Source organism: Pelobates fuscus, chromosome 4 (genome assembly GCF_036172605.1).
Source record: "Pelobates fuscus isolate aPelFus1 chromosome 4, aPelFus1.pri, whole genome shotgun sequence".
NCBI classification, from domain to species: domain Eukaryota; kingdom Metazoa; phylum Chordata; class Amphibia; order Anura; family Pelobatidae; genus Pelobates; species Pelobates fuscus.
This window is the reverse complement of record NC_086320.1, coordinates 375,383,913-375,403,169: the sequence shown is the minus strand read 5'-3', so window position 1 is coordinate 375,403,169 and position 19,257 is coordinate 375,383,913. Positions and strand designations below refer to the sequence as shown.

Sequence of the window (19,257 nt, the reverse complement as noted above, 5' to 3'; positions counted from 1 at the left end):
CTAGTGGAACACTGAAAAAGGCATTAGCTAGATCAATGACTGTGAAATACTTTGCAGAAGGTGGGACGCCAGAGAGCAGGGTATGGGGGTTTGGTACAAGAGGGGTGTCCAGGACAGTGGCTTCATTGACCGCACGGAGATCCTGAACCATCCTGTACTTTACTGGCTCACCTTTAGAGTCTTCTTCTTCACAGGAAATAATGGAGTATTACATTCTGATTTACACTCCACTAAAGCACCCTTTTCCAGGAGCGCTTTGATGTGAATAGAAATGGCTGCAGCCTGTGCTGGTTTTAGAGGATATTGTGGTTTCCTTGGTAACTTAGCTCCTGGGATAAGCTTAACCACCACAGGTGGGACATTTAGATGACCTATATCCTCTGGGCCTGAGGACCATAACTTAGCAGGCACCTGAGTTTTTAACTCATCTGGGAAATTGGACCTAGGTTCTGCTGCTTGCTCATTGGGTATATCTAATTGCAGCATCAAAGGTAAGGAGCATAGGGCTGAAGTGTCAGAAACAGATAGAGGTGTAGACATTTCTACCTGTCCATCTGGAGTGAAGGTTATAGACGCCTGCAGGCGTGAAAGGACATCAGCGCCTAACAGGTTAATTGGGCATGTGGAGGAAACTACAAAACGAGCAAGTAAGCTTGTGCCAACCCGCAGAGGGGTTGTTAGAGGACTGTGTCTCGGTTGGCCATCCACTCCAACACAGGAGACATCAATACTTGACAAGAAAGATGGGTCTGGCAGGTCTTGTTCTCTGAGAACACTTCGGGCTGCGCCTGTGTCGATAAGAAATGTGGTAGGTTGGCCTTCAATGGGTAAAGTCACTGTGGCAAGTGGCCCCCCCCCCTTATCCCCTGTAAACACTGCCATGACAGGGGTTAATGACACAGGTTTGCCAATTTCCTAATCATCATCTGGTTCCTCAACAATTGGAACCGTTTTCATGGTCTTAGGGACCGGGGCAGGCTTGGGAAACTTTTTGGGCTCCCCTGTAGGAAACTTTTTGGGCTCCCCCGGTTCCCTTTTGGGTTCTGGACAGTCACTTCTGTAGTGTCCCTTAGCCCCACAATTAAAACATGTTACGTCCTCTAACTTGACACCCTTGGTGCCAGGGGTGATGGGGGTGGCACGGGCCACCATGAGAGGAGCTGAATTGGGTCTTCTGGGGGTTTGGGCAGATTCCAAACCTCTAGCAACTAGGAGTAACGTATCTAGGGGAACAACCTTGTATTCAGGGCGTGCAGCAATGATTCCCTTGCGTATGGAATCTTTAACACCTTGGACAAACGCACCTGATAGCATTTGTGAATGAATTTTGTCAGTGAGATCAAATCCCAAATCTGTAAACATTTGATATAATCTTGCATGAAACCTTTCCACTGATTCTCCTTTGTCTTGCACAACATCAGTAAGGCCAGCAGCTTGATCTGCAAGTTTATCCTTAGCCCAATCTCTCAATTGATTGCAAAAGGTTACTCCGGAGGGATAATCAACATCACTTGTAAGCAGATCTGTACTGAGGTGGCGGGCCATGCTGGGCCAATATGCATCCCCTGCTTTAATAGCACAAATGCTCAGTAGGTCACGCCAGGCGGCGGAATAAGTCTTTTGTATCTGAACTATCCCTCGGTAAAAAGGCATAGGCTGTTTCTCTGGGTCAGGGAGAGATTTCATTAAAGCACTAGCTTGTGTGGGGTTAAAAGCGACATATTTAGGAGGGGCCTGTTCTCCCCGACCCTGATGGCCGAAGGGATCTTCAATAGAACGGTGGGCTCTCGCAGCCTCCATTGAACCCTGGGACAGCCTGTCATCCTCTTCCTCATCTAGCTCTATTATCTGGGACCTTCTGCGTGAGGGGAACACCTGAGGAGACAGGGCCGGGGGATAGGAGGGAGCTCCGGAGGCGGGAGTTGCCATTGGGTCATAACCTTGGGACCGGTAATCACCGGGAAGCACCGGCATCAGGGGTGCTGAATGGCTGGGGGCCGCCATATTGGAGGTGGGGAAGGAAGTTGCATTGGGGTTAAGGGAAGACGTGGCGGCCATGTTGGATGTGGGCACATCCGGGGCAGACTGAACCGGACTGGGCATGACCGGAACCTGGGGAGTGACTTGGGGAAAGGGGTATGGCCAGTGAGGATAGGGGTATGGGAAGGGGTATGGCCAGGCCATTTGGGTGGGAGTTGGGGCGGAACCTGGAGTGGGCAGTGAGGTTGGGGAGGGATTAGCAGAGGGGGTGGGAAACTGGGCTGTGGTCGGGGCGGGCGAGGGAGAGGGTGGGGAAGAGTCAGTAAAGGTGCCTGAAGGAGGAGGAGCCGGAGTGGGATCAGCAAGATTGACAGTGGCAGGAGAGGAGGGGTTAGTGAACTGGGCAGATGCAGATGGGAGGGTAGGATTATCTACGGAGACAAAGTGTGAGGAAGGAATGGCAGATGAGATGTTAGCATTAGACTCAGAAGGTGGCTTGGGGATGGATGAGGATGATGGGAATGTTAGGGAGGGAGAAGGGGAAAAGTAGGATCCATCAGAATTTAGGACCGGGCAAACGGGAGAGGTGACGGGATGGGGATTGGGAGGATTAATCAGCTGGCAATCTCCCATTACTGACTGGATCTTTGGGATAGACATCCCCCGGGCGCCATTTTGGGGCGCTGGCTGAGGAAGAGCCCCAGCAACACAATTATTATGGTACACAAACATTTTCACACCCTTGTGAATTATTTCTTCTTCAACCCAACCTTCTTGCTGAATAGCCTTTGCTACTCTGTACCATGCTTCAGCTGTTTTTAATAAATCATAATTTGCAAGCTTGCCTTTCTTTTCCATCAACAATCTACGCCAACTTTCTGGTTGTAATCTACCACATGTCGGCACAGCTATTTTACAAACTTTTGCAATCTTTTCAACACCTTTAACCATCTCCTCACCCTCTCTGTCATCAACTAAATCACATGCTAACCAGCCCTTACTGGGCTTACTTAAATCCTGCCCCATGATCCCTTCTCCCCTACACCAGCGTCCCAGATATAGGGAAAGATAAGGAAAATTGAACCGGAACGTCTACAATGCTCGACTGCCACCTGAGAATCGTGGGTCTTTCTCAAGTGCGTCTTCCCAAAACGTAGACTAGTCACTGAATCCGCCTACCCGGGGTGGTAGACACGGATTGGAGCGAGGTGAGAAGTGTGTGACCAATCACTTCTCTATTAAGAGGAATGGGAGTGGATAGTATAATAGTACAGGAAGTGTAGAAAAGGTAAAGAGTAAGGGAAGAAAAATCCTTAGAGACAGATACAGGAGTTTAAATGACTCCACATTAAACAAACAAGACAACAATACAGTTGAAATACAGTGCATGCATCACAGTTCAAATGAAATCAACAGTAATCCCTTTCCTTCTACATGTGCTTACTCCAAAGTCACCTTTCTCAACCTCGTAGTGTCCCCGCTCGGAGAATGACTTCCTCAAGTCTCACTACCAGCGGCCAAGGATAACAGCTAACACCGGTCCGAAATCCTTTCTAGCCTCCCTCGTTACAGCAGTCCACTTAAAGTGGCCACGCCACCCTCACTCCCGTAGTGCCCTTATAAAACCCACTCTATAAGTCTCACTACCACGTGATGCGGAAAACAAGCAATGCCTGCCTGAATCCCCCCAGGAAACTGAGTCCCCTGCCACAAGGCTAAGTCTCCTACCACAGTTAAAATAATCAGTGGACCTTCAACTCAACTAGAGCCGAAGGGTCCGGGTCAGGACGTCCCCAACTCAACTAGAGCTGGATGGTCCGGGTCAGGACGTCCCCAACTCAACTAGAGCTGGATGGTCCGAAAGCGCACAGTGAAGCTAGCTAGGCTATCAAAGTGACACAAAATTGGATCACAGGAAACTATGATTCTACACAGATCCCACAATTCCACAAACTTCTTTTTCCTTACAGCCACAGCCACGAGGCTCCTAAAAGAAGTAAACAGGCAAAGAAGACCCCCAGGAACACATCCACAGGTCAACCCCCCTTTTTCCCTACAGCCACAAACACGTGGCTCCTAAAAGGAGTAAAACAGGCAACAGGACTCCAGGCAAATCTCCCGGGTCCACCCCCCCCTTTATCCCAAAAAGGGGAAAACAGACAAACACAGGACCCTCAAGCAAACTACCACTGGTCCACCCCCCCCCTTTATCCCATAAAGGGGAAACAAATAAACATTCAGCCCGGGCAACCAAACTAGACACACCCAGGCAACAGATAGACTAAATGCAGGTAACAAATGGGTAATAAGACTCCGGGCAAGATATTACCTGTCTTTGATGTCCTCCCGGGAAGCAGTCACAGACACGTGGACGGGTCAATCAAAGGGGCCGGAACATACCGGTGGCTCTGCAGAAGTCTCTACCGTGTACCTGGAGGTGATCAGTCTCCCTTCCTTCCCCCTGGATTCCTCCGTCCACTCTTGTCTTCCTTAGGACGGCTCACCGGCCAGACATAGCCCGGAGTCCCTGTTCGGGCGCCAAAGTTGTTATGGTACTTTTTCAGTAAACCAAAATGTTTAAGTGTCTATCTGTTCCTGTCCAAATTAAAGAGAATTGAATTGCGGATATACGCTGAAGTAATTCAGTCTGACACACGGAGTTCAGGTTAAAATAACTTCGAGGAAATTTATTGGCAAGTGCAGAATCAGCGGGCGCGCAGGCCCTTTTAAGAGACATTTTCGTCATCATTGATTATCAAGATATCAGTGAATAAACATCATTAATTGGATTAATTGTTAAGTGTCTGGGTTAGTGTCCACCTATCAATATAATTAATTGGATCAAAAGCTAAGTGGTTAGTCCCGTGTCCACCCACCAAGAGGTGGTACTTTTTCGGACACGGGTGGGGGACAAGGGGTCTTGAGCGTCATTTTACTCGGTCGGTGATGTCAAATCTCGTGGTTAGGTGCAAGGTCTCTTATGAATAGAACATTTCATTACTACTGTGTTCTCATGGCCTTTAAATTATACTATGTTGCGAGTTAGGGGAAATTCAACAGTTCCTGGGTTAGTCATATCCTTATGGAGAATACAGTCCTTGTCTATTGTATTAGATGTGCTGAGAAATACTGTCATGTAATGTAGTTTTCATATGAAGAAGTCAGGTTATGAGGACAAAATGGAGGATTTGTCACAGTATCAGGTTAATACAGAGTTAGAGCAGCAATTCAATATAAATACAATAAGATTTTTTTTAATAATTCTACATCAAGATGAATGGGTAATGAATTTAGGTAAAAGAATGGGGCAAATTCAGGGAGACGAACAATCTTGCACACTAACAAACTTTACCAGTCATGGGTACCACAATATCCCAAAACCTGCGATGGTGACAAGGAGCTTCTCGGCATTGACTTTAAAGAGCACTATAGGGTTAAAACCACTATCTAGCCCCCCTGGTCCCCTATTGCTTCTCTAAATATAGTAAAGTCTTACTTGTATTCAAGTCTGCAGCTCCTGGCTCTGCCCCTGTTTGCCTGTGAGCTGCCTGTGTCTGCTGACATCATCAGAAATGGTTATCTGAGCCAGTCACAATGCTTCCCAATAGGATTGGCTGAGACTGAACGAGGCAGATCAGGGGCAGAGCCAACACAAGCCAAACACAGCCCTGGCCAATCAGAATTTCCTCATAGAGATGAATTGAAACAATGCATCTCTATGAGTAAAGTTCAGTGTCTGCATGCAGAGGGTGGAGACACTGAATGGCAGTCACACTGTGCAGCACTGCCCTAATAAGCACCTCTAGCAGCCATCTGAGGAGTGGTCAGTGGAGGTATCACTAGGCTGTAATGTCAACACTGCCTTCTCTCTGAAAAGACAGTGTTTACTGCAAAAAGCCTGTCAGGAATGATTCTACTCACCAGAACAAATACAATAAGCTGTAGTTGTTTTGGTGACTATAATGTCCCTTTAAAAGTCAAGAATCATTAGTTATCTTTACAGTTTGATAAACTGCTTTTAACAGAACCGTATAAGTTTTAAAATAGTGATTTTTTTTTACCAGGGCAAACAGAGCTTGCAATAGTATTTATTCATTAATCGTGGAATCATAGTCAATTGAATTATAGTATTAAAATATCTTAGCTGTGACTAAAACAAAATTAAATAATTTTTCTAAAAAAAAAAGCCATTTCCAGCCATTGGAAGATTGGAACAGTAACTAATAAGACATTTATAACACATTTCATAATATCTCTGCACATATGATAAATCTGAAGATTTCTGAATTCCTGTTATTTAATATCAAATGATTTCATTAAGAAAGGTACAGTTAGCTTTCGCCGGTCTCTGAATTCATCGCAGACTGCATTATTCACTAAAGTGAGAATTAAAAGTGAATTTCAAATTTAAGGTAAAAAGAGCCAACATGAAAAAAACAATTCCAAGTCACCTATGCTTTCAGTTAGTTTATGCTGGGCTTAATTTTAAAATTCACTTTGCATTCTGACCCTTAGTGAATAACCCAGACTGTTTATCCTCACACAAGGATACTTCGGGATTCTCTGATGTCATCAACCAATCATAACCTGACATTACCTGATAACCCGACTATCTTCCAGAATTCTGTCAGCTGGGGAGAGGATATGGAATGCACCCATTGCAACTAAGTAACCGTTACAGACCGTATTAATCAGAAATATGTTTTCAGTCACAATGCAGACTTTAACCCCTTAAGGACCAAACTTCTGGAATAAAAGGGAATCATGACATGTCACACATGTCATGTGTCCTTAAGGGGTTAAACATATCAACATATCGTTTTTTATCCATTTTTTTCCCATTATCATTGTAACAATAATTATTAGTGAAACCTGCATTGTTACTGAGTTATTAATGTTTCTTGTGTTGTTTTTCTTTTTCCCCCCTTATAGAATGGCTACGAAGATGCAGGGAGAATCGCAGCGTTTTGTACAGCATTTTGTGCCAACATATTTCAGGTGGGCTTTTATCTTTCTATGTTATGCTATTTCTACGGTTTGAATAAATTACTTTGATAATTTGATGGATTTCCCGTTACATGTGAAATATCCAATTTTAACTTCACAGGGAGAAGAAAATGACAGTAACTACGAATACCTTTTCCATTTTAATTAAAAGAAAGGATTAGAGGAATCTAGTCACTGAAACACACATTTAGGAAATAAATCCTCCATTTTTTTCTTACAGGGTTAATTACTAAAGTGAGAACTCTAAGACACTTTCAAATTTCAGGCAAGATTAGCTAAACTAAAGGCATAGCTTAATTAGAGAGTTTCTCTTCATTTAGCTATTTTGACCTTAAATTTGACTTTTCATTTACTTCGAATTCTCACTGTAGTAAGTAACCCTGCAAATCCTTTTTTTTGATTGGGCCCCATGAGTATTATTTGCAGCAAGTTAAAGGGGGAAAGATTTCTTCAAATGTAGTTATTTGTTATACACTGATCAGCCACAACAGTAAAAGCACTGACAGGTGACGTGAATAAGATTAATGATATCATAACAATGGCACCTGTCAATGGGTGGGATATATGTATTAGAACAGTCAGGTCTTAGAAACATAGACTGTGACGGCAGATAAGAACCATTCGGCCTATCTGGTCTAAATTACTTGAATTTCAAGTGCTGGGAGCAGGAAACAATCTTAGTGACTTTAACAAGGGTCAAATAGTGATGGTTGACGACTGGGTCAGAGCATCTCCAAAACAGAAAGTCTTGTGGGGTGTTCCCAGTGGTGCAAGGAAGGACAACCAGTGAACCAGGGTCCGGGTCATGGGCACTCTCGGCTCATTGATGCACTTGGGGATCAAAGGCTAGCCCGTCTGGTCTGACCACACGGAAGAGTTACTGTAGCTCAAATTGCTGAAAAATGGAATGTTGACCATGATAGAAAGGTGTCAGAGCACAAAGTGCATTACAGTTTGCTGCATATTGGTGTTCTCCAAGGAAGTCGATGCCTACTTCTGTACTTGCTTATATTACCTAATTTAATCTCAGCTCTTCCAATTGGATAAGCACAAAAACTGAGTGCAGAGAAAATCTTGGGATCCGAATAAGACTGCACGTAAAAGCCAAACAAATAATGAAAACACGCAAAAAAAATTGCTCACCAATTTACCAGTAGTGGAGCCCGGAATCCAAAAACAGGGATGGTCAGTCCCCGTAATTTGAATACAGGACAAACGTAGATATGTCTGCTAACACTGACGCAAAAAATGTTCTTAATGAGAATTATCCATAGATTGTCAATGCAGTAATACGTAAAGTTTATTTAAAAATGTGTAAAAAAAAATAACAAATGTGGACATAGCAAACCAATCAATAAGAAAAGAAAAAGAAAAAAGTAAAAAAACATATTCCTAGATGGCACTTAATCGTAGGCATGATGTGTTCAAATACTGCCGGGATATTTAAACATTCATCTTAAGGGTTAATTGGGGTGAAATATTAACCCTCTATAAACAAGTATAGGGGAGAGAGAGAATGGAATGCCCCAAACAAATCACAGCACATGAGAATCAAATTACGAAAAAAATGATAATCAAGAAAAAAAGGAAAAAAAATTATGAATATTACATAATTAAATTATTGAATGATTAAATAATAATAAATGTTAATGACATAATAGTGAGTAAAAATAATCAGCGCAATGAAAAGGCACACCTGGGAAAGTACTCAATGGAAAAAAGACGTAACATTGACTGAACAGTGAATTGAATGTAATAATTAAGAAATAAACACACATCGTTGCATATAACTACATACACAAATTAAGATCTTATGGAAAAGCTTGTTGTAATCACATATTGGAAACCACTGTAACAGGGAAAAAAGACAACATTAATAGATTACAAATATAACAATTGTCAAATGAAATAGACTCATTTATTGTAAACTGCAACAAGTGGATATGCACTTTATTGGTTTAGTCTTAATTGATTAAAAGTACAACGAGTATTCATTATTGTGTATATATAAACGACGACCCTACAAGCAACATATCTTTTTATGGAATTTTGAAAATGTAATTAAAAAAATAAAAAAATGATTAGGTACATCAAACTCGCTATTGAGGCCAGAGGGTCTATGAGTTTGTAACTTGAAATCCATTTACCCGCACAATAGTCCAATCTGGTCCTACAATTCCCATCCCTGTATGGTTTGACAATTTGTCAATACCTTGTACAGAGAGCTGCGAGGCATCTGAATTATTACAGGTAAAAAAATGATGTGCTATCTGGGTATTAACATAATTCTTTTGATGACTTTAATATGTTCCTATATTCTGTTTGTTAGTGGTCTCGTAGTTTGACCAACATATTGACTGGAACAAGACTGGCATGTTAATAAATAGATGACGAAAGAGGTCCTGTAATTAATGTACTGTCTAATAAAAGTTCCTTTTGGTTAACATTGAATGTACTCTTCCAACGGGCCCTTAAAAGGGCACTCCAGACCCACAAAGGGCTTTAGTTTGTTGCAGTACTCTATCTGTGATTGGACAGACACAGCAAGTCTGGGCGGGGTTAGAAGAGGAGGGCTTGCAAAAGCAGCAGACAAGAGAACTGCAGCTTTTGAAAGCTGTTTTTAGATACACCTCGATTGGGAAAATGCAGAATTAAATGCTTGCTTGTTTTAATTGGGCTATATCTACTAAAAAGAGATTTCTTAAAAAATTTGGTCAGCAGAGTGTTCCTTTAATTGCCGCCTGTCTTCTTTTAATTTCTTCACTTAACTATTCCCCCTGTCCTTACCCTCTTGTTAATTTACTACTTTTCCCTATCTCGCTCTCGTTCGTCAAGCCTTGTTTTATATCCTCTTCCCTTCATGCAGTGCGCTGTGATTGGTTACATATTTTTGCTTATCACAGTTAATTAACGGGAACATTGTTATAGATTTTCAGATTCTACGTTATTTTATTCTACGTTATTTTATTTTATCTTATTTTGATTTCCATTTGACGCATTGCTTTATATTTATTGATGGAATTTATCTTTGCTGTTAAGTATGTGGACGTTACAATTTTCTTTTTATACTTAGTGGAATTTTACTATGACTTTCTATTTTGTACGTTTTCGGATGCATCCTTACTATGTTTCTTATGTTGACACTTTGAAAGCCATTTTCTTTATAATAGATTGTTTAATAAAAATTGAACGGTAAATAAATAAAGGGACAGTCTAAGCACCATAACCACTACGCTAACAGTACCTCGTGTCAGAATCACCTGATTTTAAACAATATAATCCTTTTCTAAATACCCTGGATGCCTGCTGTCCATCATTTCCACTCCTGCATTACCGATATTCATTTCTTACCTATCTGGATAGAATTTATCGATGCTTTCAGCGTATGAAATTGGTCCAAACAGTAGGAGCTACCACTTCACTTATGGTCAAAGAGGTAGCCAAAGCAAAGACACCAGGGCGCCCAGATATATGTAAGACTGTTCAAAAACAGTTTGACTCTTACCTCAGGGATGGCGCCAGGGGGACTCATCATGCTGTAGTGGTTATGGTGCTCAGGCTGCCCCTTTAAGCATTACTACTCCTTTAAACAGAAGGAAGAAAGAACTTTTATTGCAATAGAATTTGTTAGGCTGTAAATGGAAGTGCTGATGGAGGGTATATAGTGAAATAGCTAACCCTATCTCATCTTCCACAGTGTCACTTGTATTTCTTTCACTGCTCTGCGCGGACGCGAAAGACCTGCGGACTGCTGGCTGTCATTTGCTTCTGCAACATTTATTTATACGGAGAGCGCAACGTGTGGCTGATTCTCTTCCATATCGGGGTCGCTGTACTTTTTACCCTACAAATTTTGATGAGGAAACCTGTAGACAGACGCAGGACATTTGGGAAGTGAAGTAAACGATCCCGTAATTTGGAGGTGGGGGCGGGACCGCATTGAATGGTGGAGGAAGTTTGAGGAAGAAGAAACATGTTTACTCCACCCAGTAAATAAACTAAATAGGCAGGACCTTCAATGCACTTATTGACAGAGTAACATGTTGCTGAGCAATTTGTTACTTGCCTTCTGGCGCACAAAGTGTTAACACTTTTTTTCTACATTAGCCAATTTTTTAGGCATTGAGAGTCCTAGACTTCCTGCGATTATATATAGCGTGTCATTATATCAATCCATATAATGAGTTGTTTTTTGTGCAGTTATATGTGTAAATGCAGAGGAGAATGCAGAATTATTTTGGTGGCAAACCATCGCATTATTTATATAGAGCAATTTCTAGTGCAAAGATTTAAAGGACAACGGTCACATCAAAACAATTTTTACTACAATAATCTTTTCGTCAAGTTTCAAAAAGAAAGAATTACTATTAATTATTTATTTTTTTAAATGAAGTATATGTAAAAGAAAAATGAGAAACTCATGAAAGGATCCTTCATCCATATACATAGACCTTGGGTCAGACAGTGTTTGAACACCGACAGTTAGTCTCTATGGTCTTCCTTGTTTCTGTGCAGAGAGTGAAGCCGGGAAGACCATAGAGACTAACTGTCAGCCAAGGTGTATGTATATGGCTGAAGGATCCTGTCGTATAGAAAAGGTAAGGATGCGTTTTTATCATTTTTCTTTTTAACATATACTTAGTTTAAAAAAAATATATTCCTTTCAAAACTTCACGAAAGGATTACTGTGCTAAAAATTATTTGGAAGTGCCAGTTGTCCCTTTAACAGCGAAGCAATTGCCATGGAAACCAGTAAAATGCACTAAAATAATTGTCCTTTGTTTACAAATGATCAGCTGCAACAATAAAACCATCACGTAGGTACCCCTCATGCTGCTAAAACAGCTCTTACGTGTCCAGGCATGGATCCCACACGACCTCTGAACGTGTTCCGTGGTATCTGGCACCAAGACATTAGCAGCAGATCCTTTAAGGCCTGCAAGTTGCGAGGTGGGGCCTCCGTGGATGCAGGTATTTTATGCCCGCTCATGCCATTGAAAACATTTGTTTGTATAGGTAAGAGTATAATTGGTTTTAATTGGCTTAATCAGTTTTCTCAGCGAGCAGGACAGGGCACCAATGAAATGCACCCACACTTCTAAAGTGCTGTGCCAAATACCTGCGGAATTTCTAAATATCATGCTGTACTCAACTACCAAAACTGCATTAATACAAATATCATTTATCACTCCCAGCACATAGCACTAGCAGAATGAAAAGAAACAGTTAATTTTCTAATTTATATTGGATGATATTTACTGCAATTTTTAATTCGCTGTCACATGCTTGTTGACTCCATTTGGCAGCAAAGTCCTTGTTTGGTTTCTTGAGATCAAAGGAAGCATTTCTGCCCTGTGAAAGGAAACTTCTATCCTAAGTGACTCGGTCCAACTTAGGCGTTCTCTGGTCTCCGTTGCCGGCTGAATTCAGGGAAGAACGATGGAGCAAATAATGACACGTGCACACAGTTTGCTTTCCAAGGATCTTCAAATGTATTATGGAATGCTTGTCATATTTATACAGTATTGATTATGAACTTTGACATACAAAATATGCAATAAATGGTTACACAGGATACAGGTTTATGCTAAAAGCAGACATAACTGATCTTGCACAAGAACTACATATGCCTCGTGGTCAATCATGCTTTATCTTGCGAGATTCTTTCCTAGGAATCAGGCGGTCAAACTTAGTTTGCGGATGTGTCTGTTAGGTCAAAAGCAGAAGCTATAAATCAAAAATAACCTGTGGTTAATCTGGTTTTTAGCTCTTGTGTAAATCATAAGAAAGAGATTATTTTATCTGAATTTGATAGATGAGATTATAGATGAGGTCCATTAACTCTTTCTATTCCTTCACCCTGGATATAACACAATTGAATAAAACATTTAAAATCACCTCCAACTTGTGTTAACTCTTTTCTTTTTTTCAGTCCAATCACATCACTTTGAGCGAGATTTATCAAAGTGTCTGTGTATAATCTTCTCTGCTCTTTCCTGGGAAATGATTGTGGAGGGGCAAAGATCTGTCAGAATATCTAAATGAGAAAGGTGACACTTTTCAGGCTACTTCTAAAACACTTTAATACATTGGAACAGATTATCGAACCCCTTCAAAAAGAATACTTTGATAAATCTCCCCCATTTTTCTTAACTCACCTCTCCCACATAATGTGTTCAGTGACAGAAAAGAACAGAACTTATAGCAATGACTGTCAGCAAGCGAGGTTACAGGCCTTTAGGACAGAGCTAAATACAATGTTATAGATTTCAATGTTTCATTTTATTAAGACCTCAATTTTTTAAAAATACATATTTGTTTAATGAAGGGGATATGTAAACAAAATATGAACCATACTGTGGTTACGTTCTGGATGATATAGTTACCCTAGCCCATGCTTGCTAGAGGTGAATAGGAATGGATTGAGTAATGTCACTCTGTTGCATAGATGCAAACAATCCTAAATTTACCAGAACAGTCTCCAACAAAAATAGGTTCTGTGCACCTGTCCCACATTTTGAAGTCTGCCTTCAGATTCCAAAAGGCAGAAGCGGACTTGACACTGGGACCAATGCACAGATCACTTCCGTCGTGGTCTTCTTGAAGGGTCAGGCTCTTAGTCAAACTTTGAGAAACAAATGTTAGTGATCTCATTGTACAAAGTCAGAGTCACTTGGTACTTAAGAAAAAAAAAAGAAAACTTGTAATAATAAAACTGAGATTTATTACTGAGGAAGATGTAAATGCCATTTCTAATTTGTATTGAACGCGCAGGTTGTTTGTGAGCTGTGTCTGTCCCATTTTACTGCTGTGCATGGAAAGTTTTTTTTTTTTAGTAAACAGATATTTAATTTGTTTTATGAGAAGGCTTTTAGACGTGTCATAAACTGGGAGCGTCCCGGTTAACGAAGGTATGATCTTAAATCAAATCGAATGTTCTTGCTGATTCACTTTGTGATAAACACATTTTGACTGAGGGCGCAGTAATTTAATAGAAAACAAACTAAAAAGTCAACTAAACTCCTTCGACGGGAGAAATCAATTCAAAGAACCTTTTCAAATTAACCCCATCCGTTCACCAAAGTGCTTCAGTGTCTGACCACTTCTTTACTTGTTCGGTGAACCTATTCTAAATGCGTTTTAAATGTGGGGCCTATTCACTAAACAGCACGTTTTGGTAGCTTGAGAGGAGACTAACTATGTCTAGGACAATATAGCTAATATGGATAACATTTCTTTTTGGATAAGATAGCTAATTTTCATATCACTGCAATTCATTCAACAAAAATATATAAATACACACGTGAAACCAAAAAGGCTCTCTCTCGATAGAGAGAATGGGTTCAACATCTAAAACAGCCTTCATAAGCATCATGTTACTACTGAGTACACCGCTCTACTGATGTAGGGTCCGGCACTGTGCCCTGTTATATGGATTTAAGGGTGTTTAGCGTGTGGCAGCTTAGGATAATGAGATGTTAAGGAGTACCAGCATTTATGGTGTACATTTTTACTGTAACTCCTATCAATCATTTTCTCCTTCCTCACTCAACCCCATTCTTCCCTATCCCTCTCACTTACAGAGTTAGTCACAAAATTGTAGGCTCAAGTAACAAAAATGAAAAATGCTTTTTTTGTTTCATTATTTGGAATTTGAAGTTAACTCTGAATTCAGAAATAAAAAGAGGAATTCAGCCCTTTAGTAGTTACTGATATAGTCCCATTTGGCAGCTTAACAACCAAGTCCGATGTCTCTCTCTCCAGTTAGGTAACAAACGGTAGAACAGGGATTAGGTGGAGTACCTGCGTTGTCCTTAGAAGTTTATGTAACGATAGAAAGGAGAAAAATTATATCTAATAGTACAGCGAGTCGTAAGATGATAAAAGGTAAGAGACACAAAGTGCACTTTGACTTTTCTGGAGCTTTAATCCAGCTCTCACTTCAGCGCGTGGGCTGAATATAGTGTAGTTTTATCTGGTGGTTATCCCTTGTAGATAATGATGAAGGATCTTGTATGCACAAAATGAGAACAGGATAAAATAATATAGTGTAGTACATTTAGTATAAAATTCAAAAGGTAAGTAAGTATATAGGATTACACTCACATGTACTAGAGCCCAGCAGTGGCTCCTAGGGTATTGCGTGGATTGGTATGATCCCCACTCTGGGGTATGTAGGTAGTGCAGATCCTCCCTGTACAGCTATAAAAGAGAGTACAAATATATAGTGCACACCTTGTAATGTAAAAACAAATAAAAACGTGCTTACATGAAAAAGAGCAATTCCGGATTGCTTAGTCCTAGGAGGGAAGGTGAGCTGTATCCACACCAAGGATATTAAGATCAGGAGGCAAGCAGCAGTATGATATAGTCCAGGATAAAAAAAAAGTAATTTATATAAAATAAAATAAAAATATAATAAAAAGAGTACAAAATAATGATCAGTAATAAACTAACGTGTTTCATCATGTCATAGGCTTTATCAAAATTGTTATTGATATCACATGGTGAAACAAATTAATAATTACTAAACATTGTTTTTATGCTCTTTTATTATATATATATATATATATATATATATATATTTTTTTTTTATATATATAAACCAAGGGATTCCCTCTGCTTATGTTAGTTCTGACATCAGCAGAGTGAATCCTTGAGGGTGGAATTAGGAGTTGGAATTAGGACTGGGATTATAGGTATGGTTATGGGTTGGGTTAATGGCAGATTACAGGTAGGATTAAGGCTGGATTATGGATAGAGTTGGATTGGATTGGATATGGTATGGATAGAATTGGAGGTAGGATTATAAATTGGATTATTGGTTTAATTAATGGTGGCCGATGGGGTTAAATTATGGGTTGGATTAAGGACTGGTGTGACGGTAGTAGTTTGTATCACCGTCCAATATTCCCTTTTTCCCCATAAAATAATATTCCCAATAATCCACAGGAGTAAATATCGCTGGTATCGCCAAATAATCCACACATGAGCCAAAGCTTAATGCTAGAACAAGACTGATTTACTGGAAGCAACAGGCATTCAATTTAAACAGTAACAGACTCCTCCTCTGGGCCAGGCTAGATAATTGAGTTTCTGCAACAAACTCAACTCAATTATCTGCTGGCCAGAAACATTACAATTTTCAACATTTTCAGAAAAGTACTTTCCATAACACATTCAATTATAACATTTACATCCCTGGGTAGCTGAGGATACTGGGAGTCACATATCCAAATCTCACGAAATTCCGTTCAGTAGTTTCCGTGTCGCATTGTGTGGAAGTTTGACCAGCTCGCCATGTGGTGGTATCCGCTTTACAGTTCCATGAAATCAGTAGCAAGAGCCGGTCTCCGTTCGCGCCTAATTACACGAAAACTACCATAAGAACGTTGCAGTTGGTTATATAGAAATACTCCCCTTGTTCAGTAGATTCCACCTCCCGAATGCCGGTTTGATTCGTGAAGTGGAAAGTAGTCAGCCGAGACTTCCATGGTGACTGGGTGTTCATGGAATTGCCATGCCGAAAACAGTTCCAGGCAATTCATGCGTAAGTCCCGCTGACCGCATTCGTGAGATTTAAGATGACCGCCATCCTTTGTTCTCGCCACGTGTTCGTATGCCGTATGGCGGCCACCTAGGAGCAATTAAGTTGCGGTTTTCTCAACGTTCTACGTTCTGATTCTACCCAGGGTGGTCTCTGTTCGGTAGACGAATACATTGCTCAACTACATAAAAGAAACAAACTTATTACACGAATTTACACTGCAGGGAGAAGGCATAACCGAAGGCACACAGGTAAATACATAAAAATCCTTTACAACTGGATACAAGGTTGAATTAGGGTTTTAATTAATGTTTGGTTTAGGGGCAGGATTGGGGGAAAATTATACATGTGGGGTATTATTGTATCTTGAAGGGACAGCAAGGAACACAACAGGTGAAGGAGGAGAAGGAGCACAAATGAGCAGGAAGGGGCAGCAAGGAGAAGGAAGGGTCAACAAGGAGCAGGAAGGGTCTGCAAGGAGCAGGAAGGGGCAGCAAGGAGCTGAAAATAGCAGCAAGGAGCAGGAAGGAACAGAAGAAGCACAAAGGTGAAGTAGGCGAAGGAACAGAAATAAGCAGGAAGGGTCTGCAAGGAGAAGGAAGGGTCTGCAAGGAGCAGCAAGGAGTGGGAAGGGTCTGCAAGGAAAAGGAAGGGTCTGCAAAGAGCAGAAAGGGACAGAAGGAGCACAAAGGTAAAGGAGCAGAAGGAGCCAAGGAGGAGAGAAGACAGTGTCAGAAGAAAAAGAAGACTGTCAAACGAAGGCGAAGAAAAGGAGATTGGAGCAGGAAGGACAAGTGAAGTGAACCCTCCACTTTATTCTGGACACCACATCATAAGGCTTTGGTACCTGGGCCTGGCATGGAAACTTTGGACCTTCCCATCTCCCCAGGTAAAAATATATCAGTGTTAATGTGTTCACTTTTATTTACTGAGTGTCAGGAAGCACAGAGGGCTGCTGGGTAGGGGTGTTGCTGATTGGATAGAGCAGTCAGCTGGCACTCTAAGCCAATCAGTAGCTCCCCATTCATAAAAAAGTAACATTTTTATGAACCGGGAACTAGCGATTGGCTTAGAGCATCAACTGACCACTCTAGCCAATCTAGCACCCATGCCTGACCTCAATCTGCACTTCCTGACACTCTGTTTCAGAAGCCAAATACCACTGAGCGACCTGGAAATCTGGAGCTGGAGGAAGCCTTTGGGGTTAAACCATTTGAGAGCGGGGGCTTCAGGGGCTTCCTGGCATCATAGCATTTTCATTTAGTTGAAGTTGTTATGGTGACCAGAATGTTTCTTTAATTTGCTTAAAGGAACACTATAGTGTCAGGAATACAAACGTATTCCTGACACCATAGTTGTGAAAATGCTATTCACCCTGGCTTTATGTGATAATGACTATGCTCCTCCCCTTCATGACACTGTCAAAAAGGGGCCAAGCATGGATGTCATTACAATTATGCCCCCCCCTGGAAAAATTCCTGCGGACGCCCATGACTGTAAGTGATATTTTCTCTTTAATCTGAAACTAAAAAGGCGCAGTAGGGACAGAGTTGGGGTGTGTCAGTATTAGTAGCAGTATGCGCCACGGGTGACGTGTGCGGAGGGTGAAACCGGGACTTGTCAGCCCAGAATTCCTGTTGGTTTGACAGAGACGACCATGACAGCATTTTGGAGCCAAAGCTTAGTTTTCTTCGTTTAATGTATTTATTTGTGCTGTGTATATTTTGGGCAATTCAGATTAATTCAGGGAGGGTCTTGTTTTTCAGCTTCCTTGATTCATACAGTTAGAGGTTTATTTACTAAACACAAAAATTGCAGTGAATTTAAACCCCCCTTAGTTTCAGTCATATAAAAAGAGCTGAATTTCTGGCAATTTTTTGTTTTAAATATGTTTATTAGAGTCGCCATAGAGCGTGGGCAGGTATTGTTTGAATCAGTAAAAGTAACATAAGGGTGCCTGCGCAGAGGCATATTTGTCAAAGCAAACGAGTAATACAAAAAACTGAATATACATTGATTATCAAGATGCGGTACATCAAAGGCATTCAGTCGGCTTGTTAACTCATTTTGCAGGCTGTTTAACAGTGCCTGGAGATGTACTTGCTAACTGGCACAATAAAAAAGAATCCTTCTTATGCAGGATTTTCAGGAGGATAAGCACAGGTAAGCAAACAAACTATAGATATATTGCATAAGGGCTCCCACATTTACGAGAAGTGGCAAGGTTGGCCCCATGTGGAACGTATCGGAATAGCCCGGCTCAATATATAATAAAGGTATATGGTTGTCAGGTAAGTAATGAGAGGCTACTTCATATCTTGACATGTAGCTGGCAGCAATTATATACGCAACTATAAACAGCATCTATATTTTGACCCCTTTGGGTATAATAGCATATACTATGAATTCCTGTCGCATTTTGAGCTAACTTGATAACAACCAACTAGTGCCAAATAATCAAAGCAAGTAAAAACTAAAAACTAAAATTGCAGAAAGAACGGTTTCACAAATGGAGTATCTTGGAACAGTCCCCTTAGCCTTGTCTGTCCTTCGTTGTTTTGTTTATCCTTTGCTTAGGACAGTGCTCAGGCCAAGTGGAGCTGTATAGCGGCATTAGGTGAGCCTCTCCGCTGGAGGTGGCTGAGCAGTGCCTGGCAAGATAGGTTGTAGCTGTGCAGGCTGCTCTCTACTGTGGCCTCTGGTATGCTGATGCCAAGTGTGCC

The 19,257-nt window shown here is 41.1% G+C and overlaps 1 protein-coding gene across 3 annotated transcripts in view; it reads left to right on the top strand.

The window, feature by feature from the left end:
• SEC22C (SEC22 homolog C, vesicle trafficking protein) overlaps positions 1–11,326 on the top strand; it is a 46,371-nt gene extending 35,045 nt beyond the window's left edge. For all 3 annotated transcript variants that reach the window (XM_063452800.1, XM_063452799.1, XM_063452801.1), the window contains 2 exons: positions 6,913–6,978; positions 10,685–11,326. In XM_063452800.1, the coding sequence (XP_063308870.1) occupies positions 6,913–6,978; positions 10,685–10,885 (267 nt within the window). In that variant the 3' untranslated portion in view covers positions 10,886–11,326. The remainder of the gene's footprint in view (positions 1–6,912; positions 6,979–10,684) is intronic.
• The last annotated feature ends 7,931 nt before the right edge of the window (positions 11,327–19,257 follow it).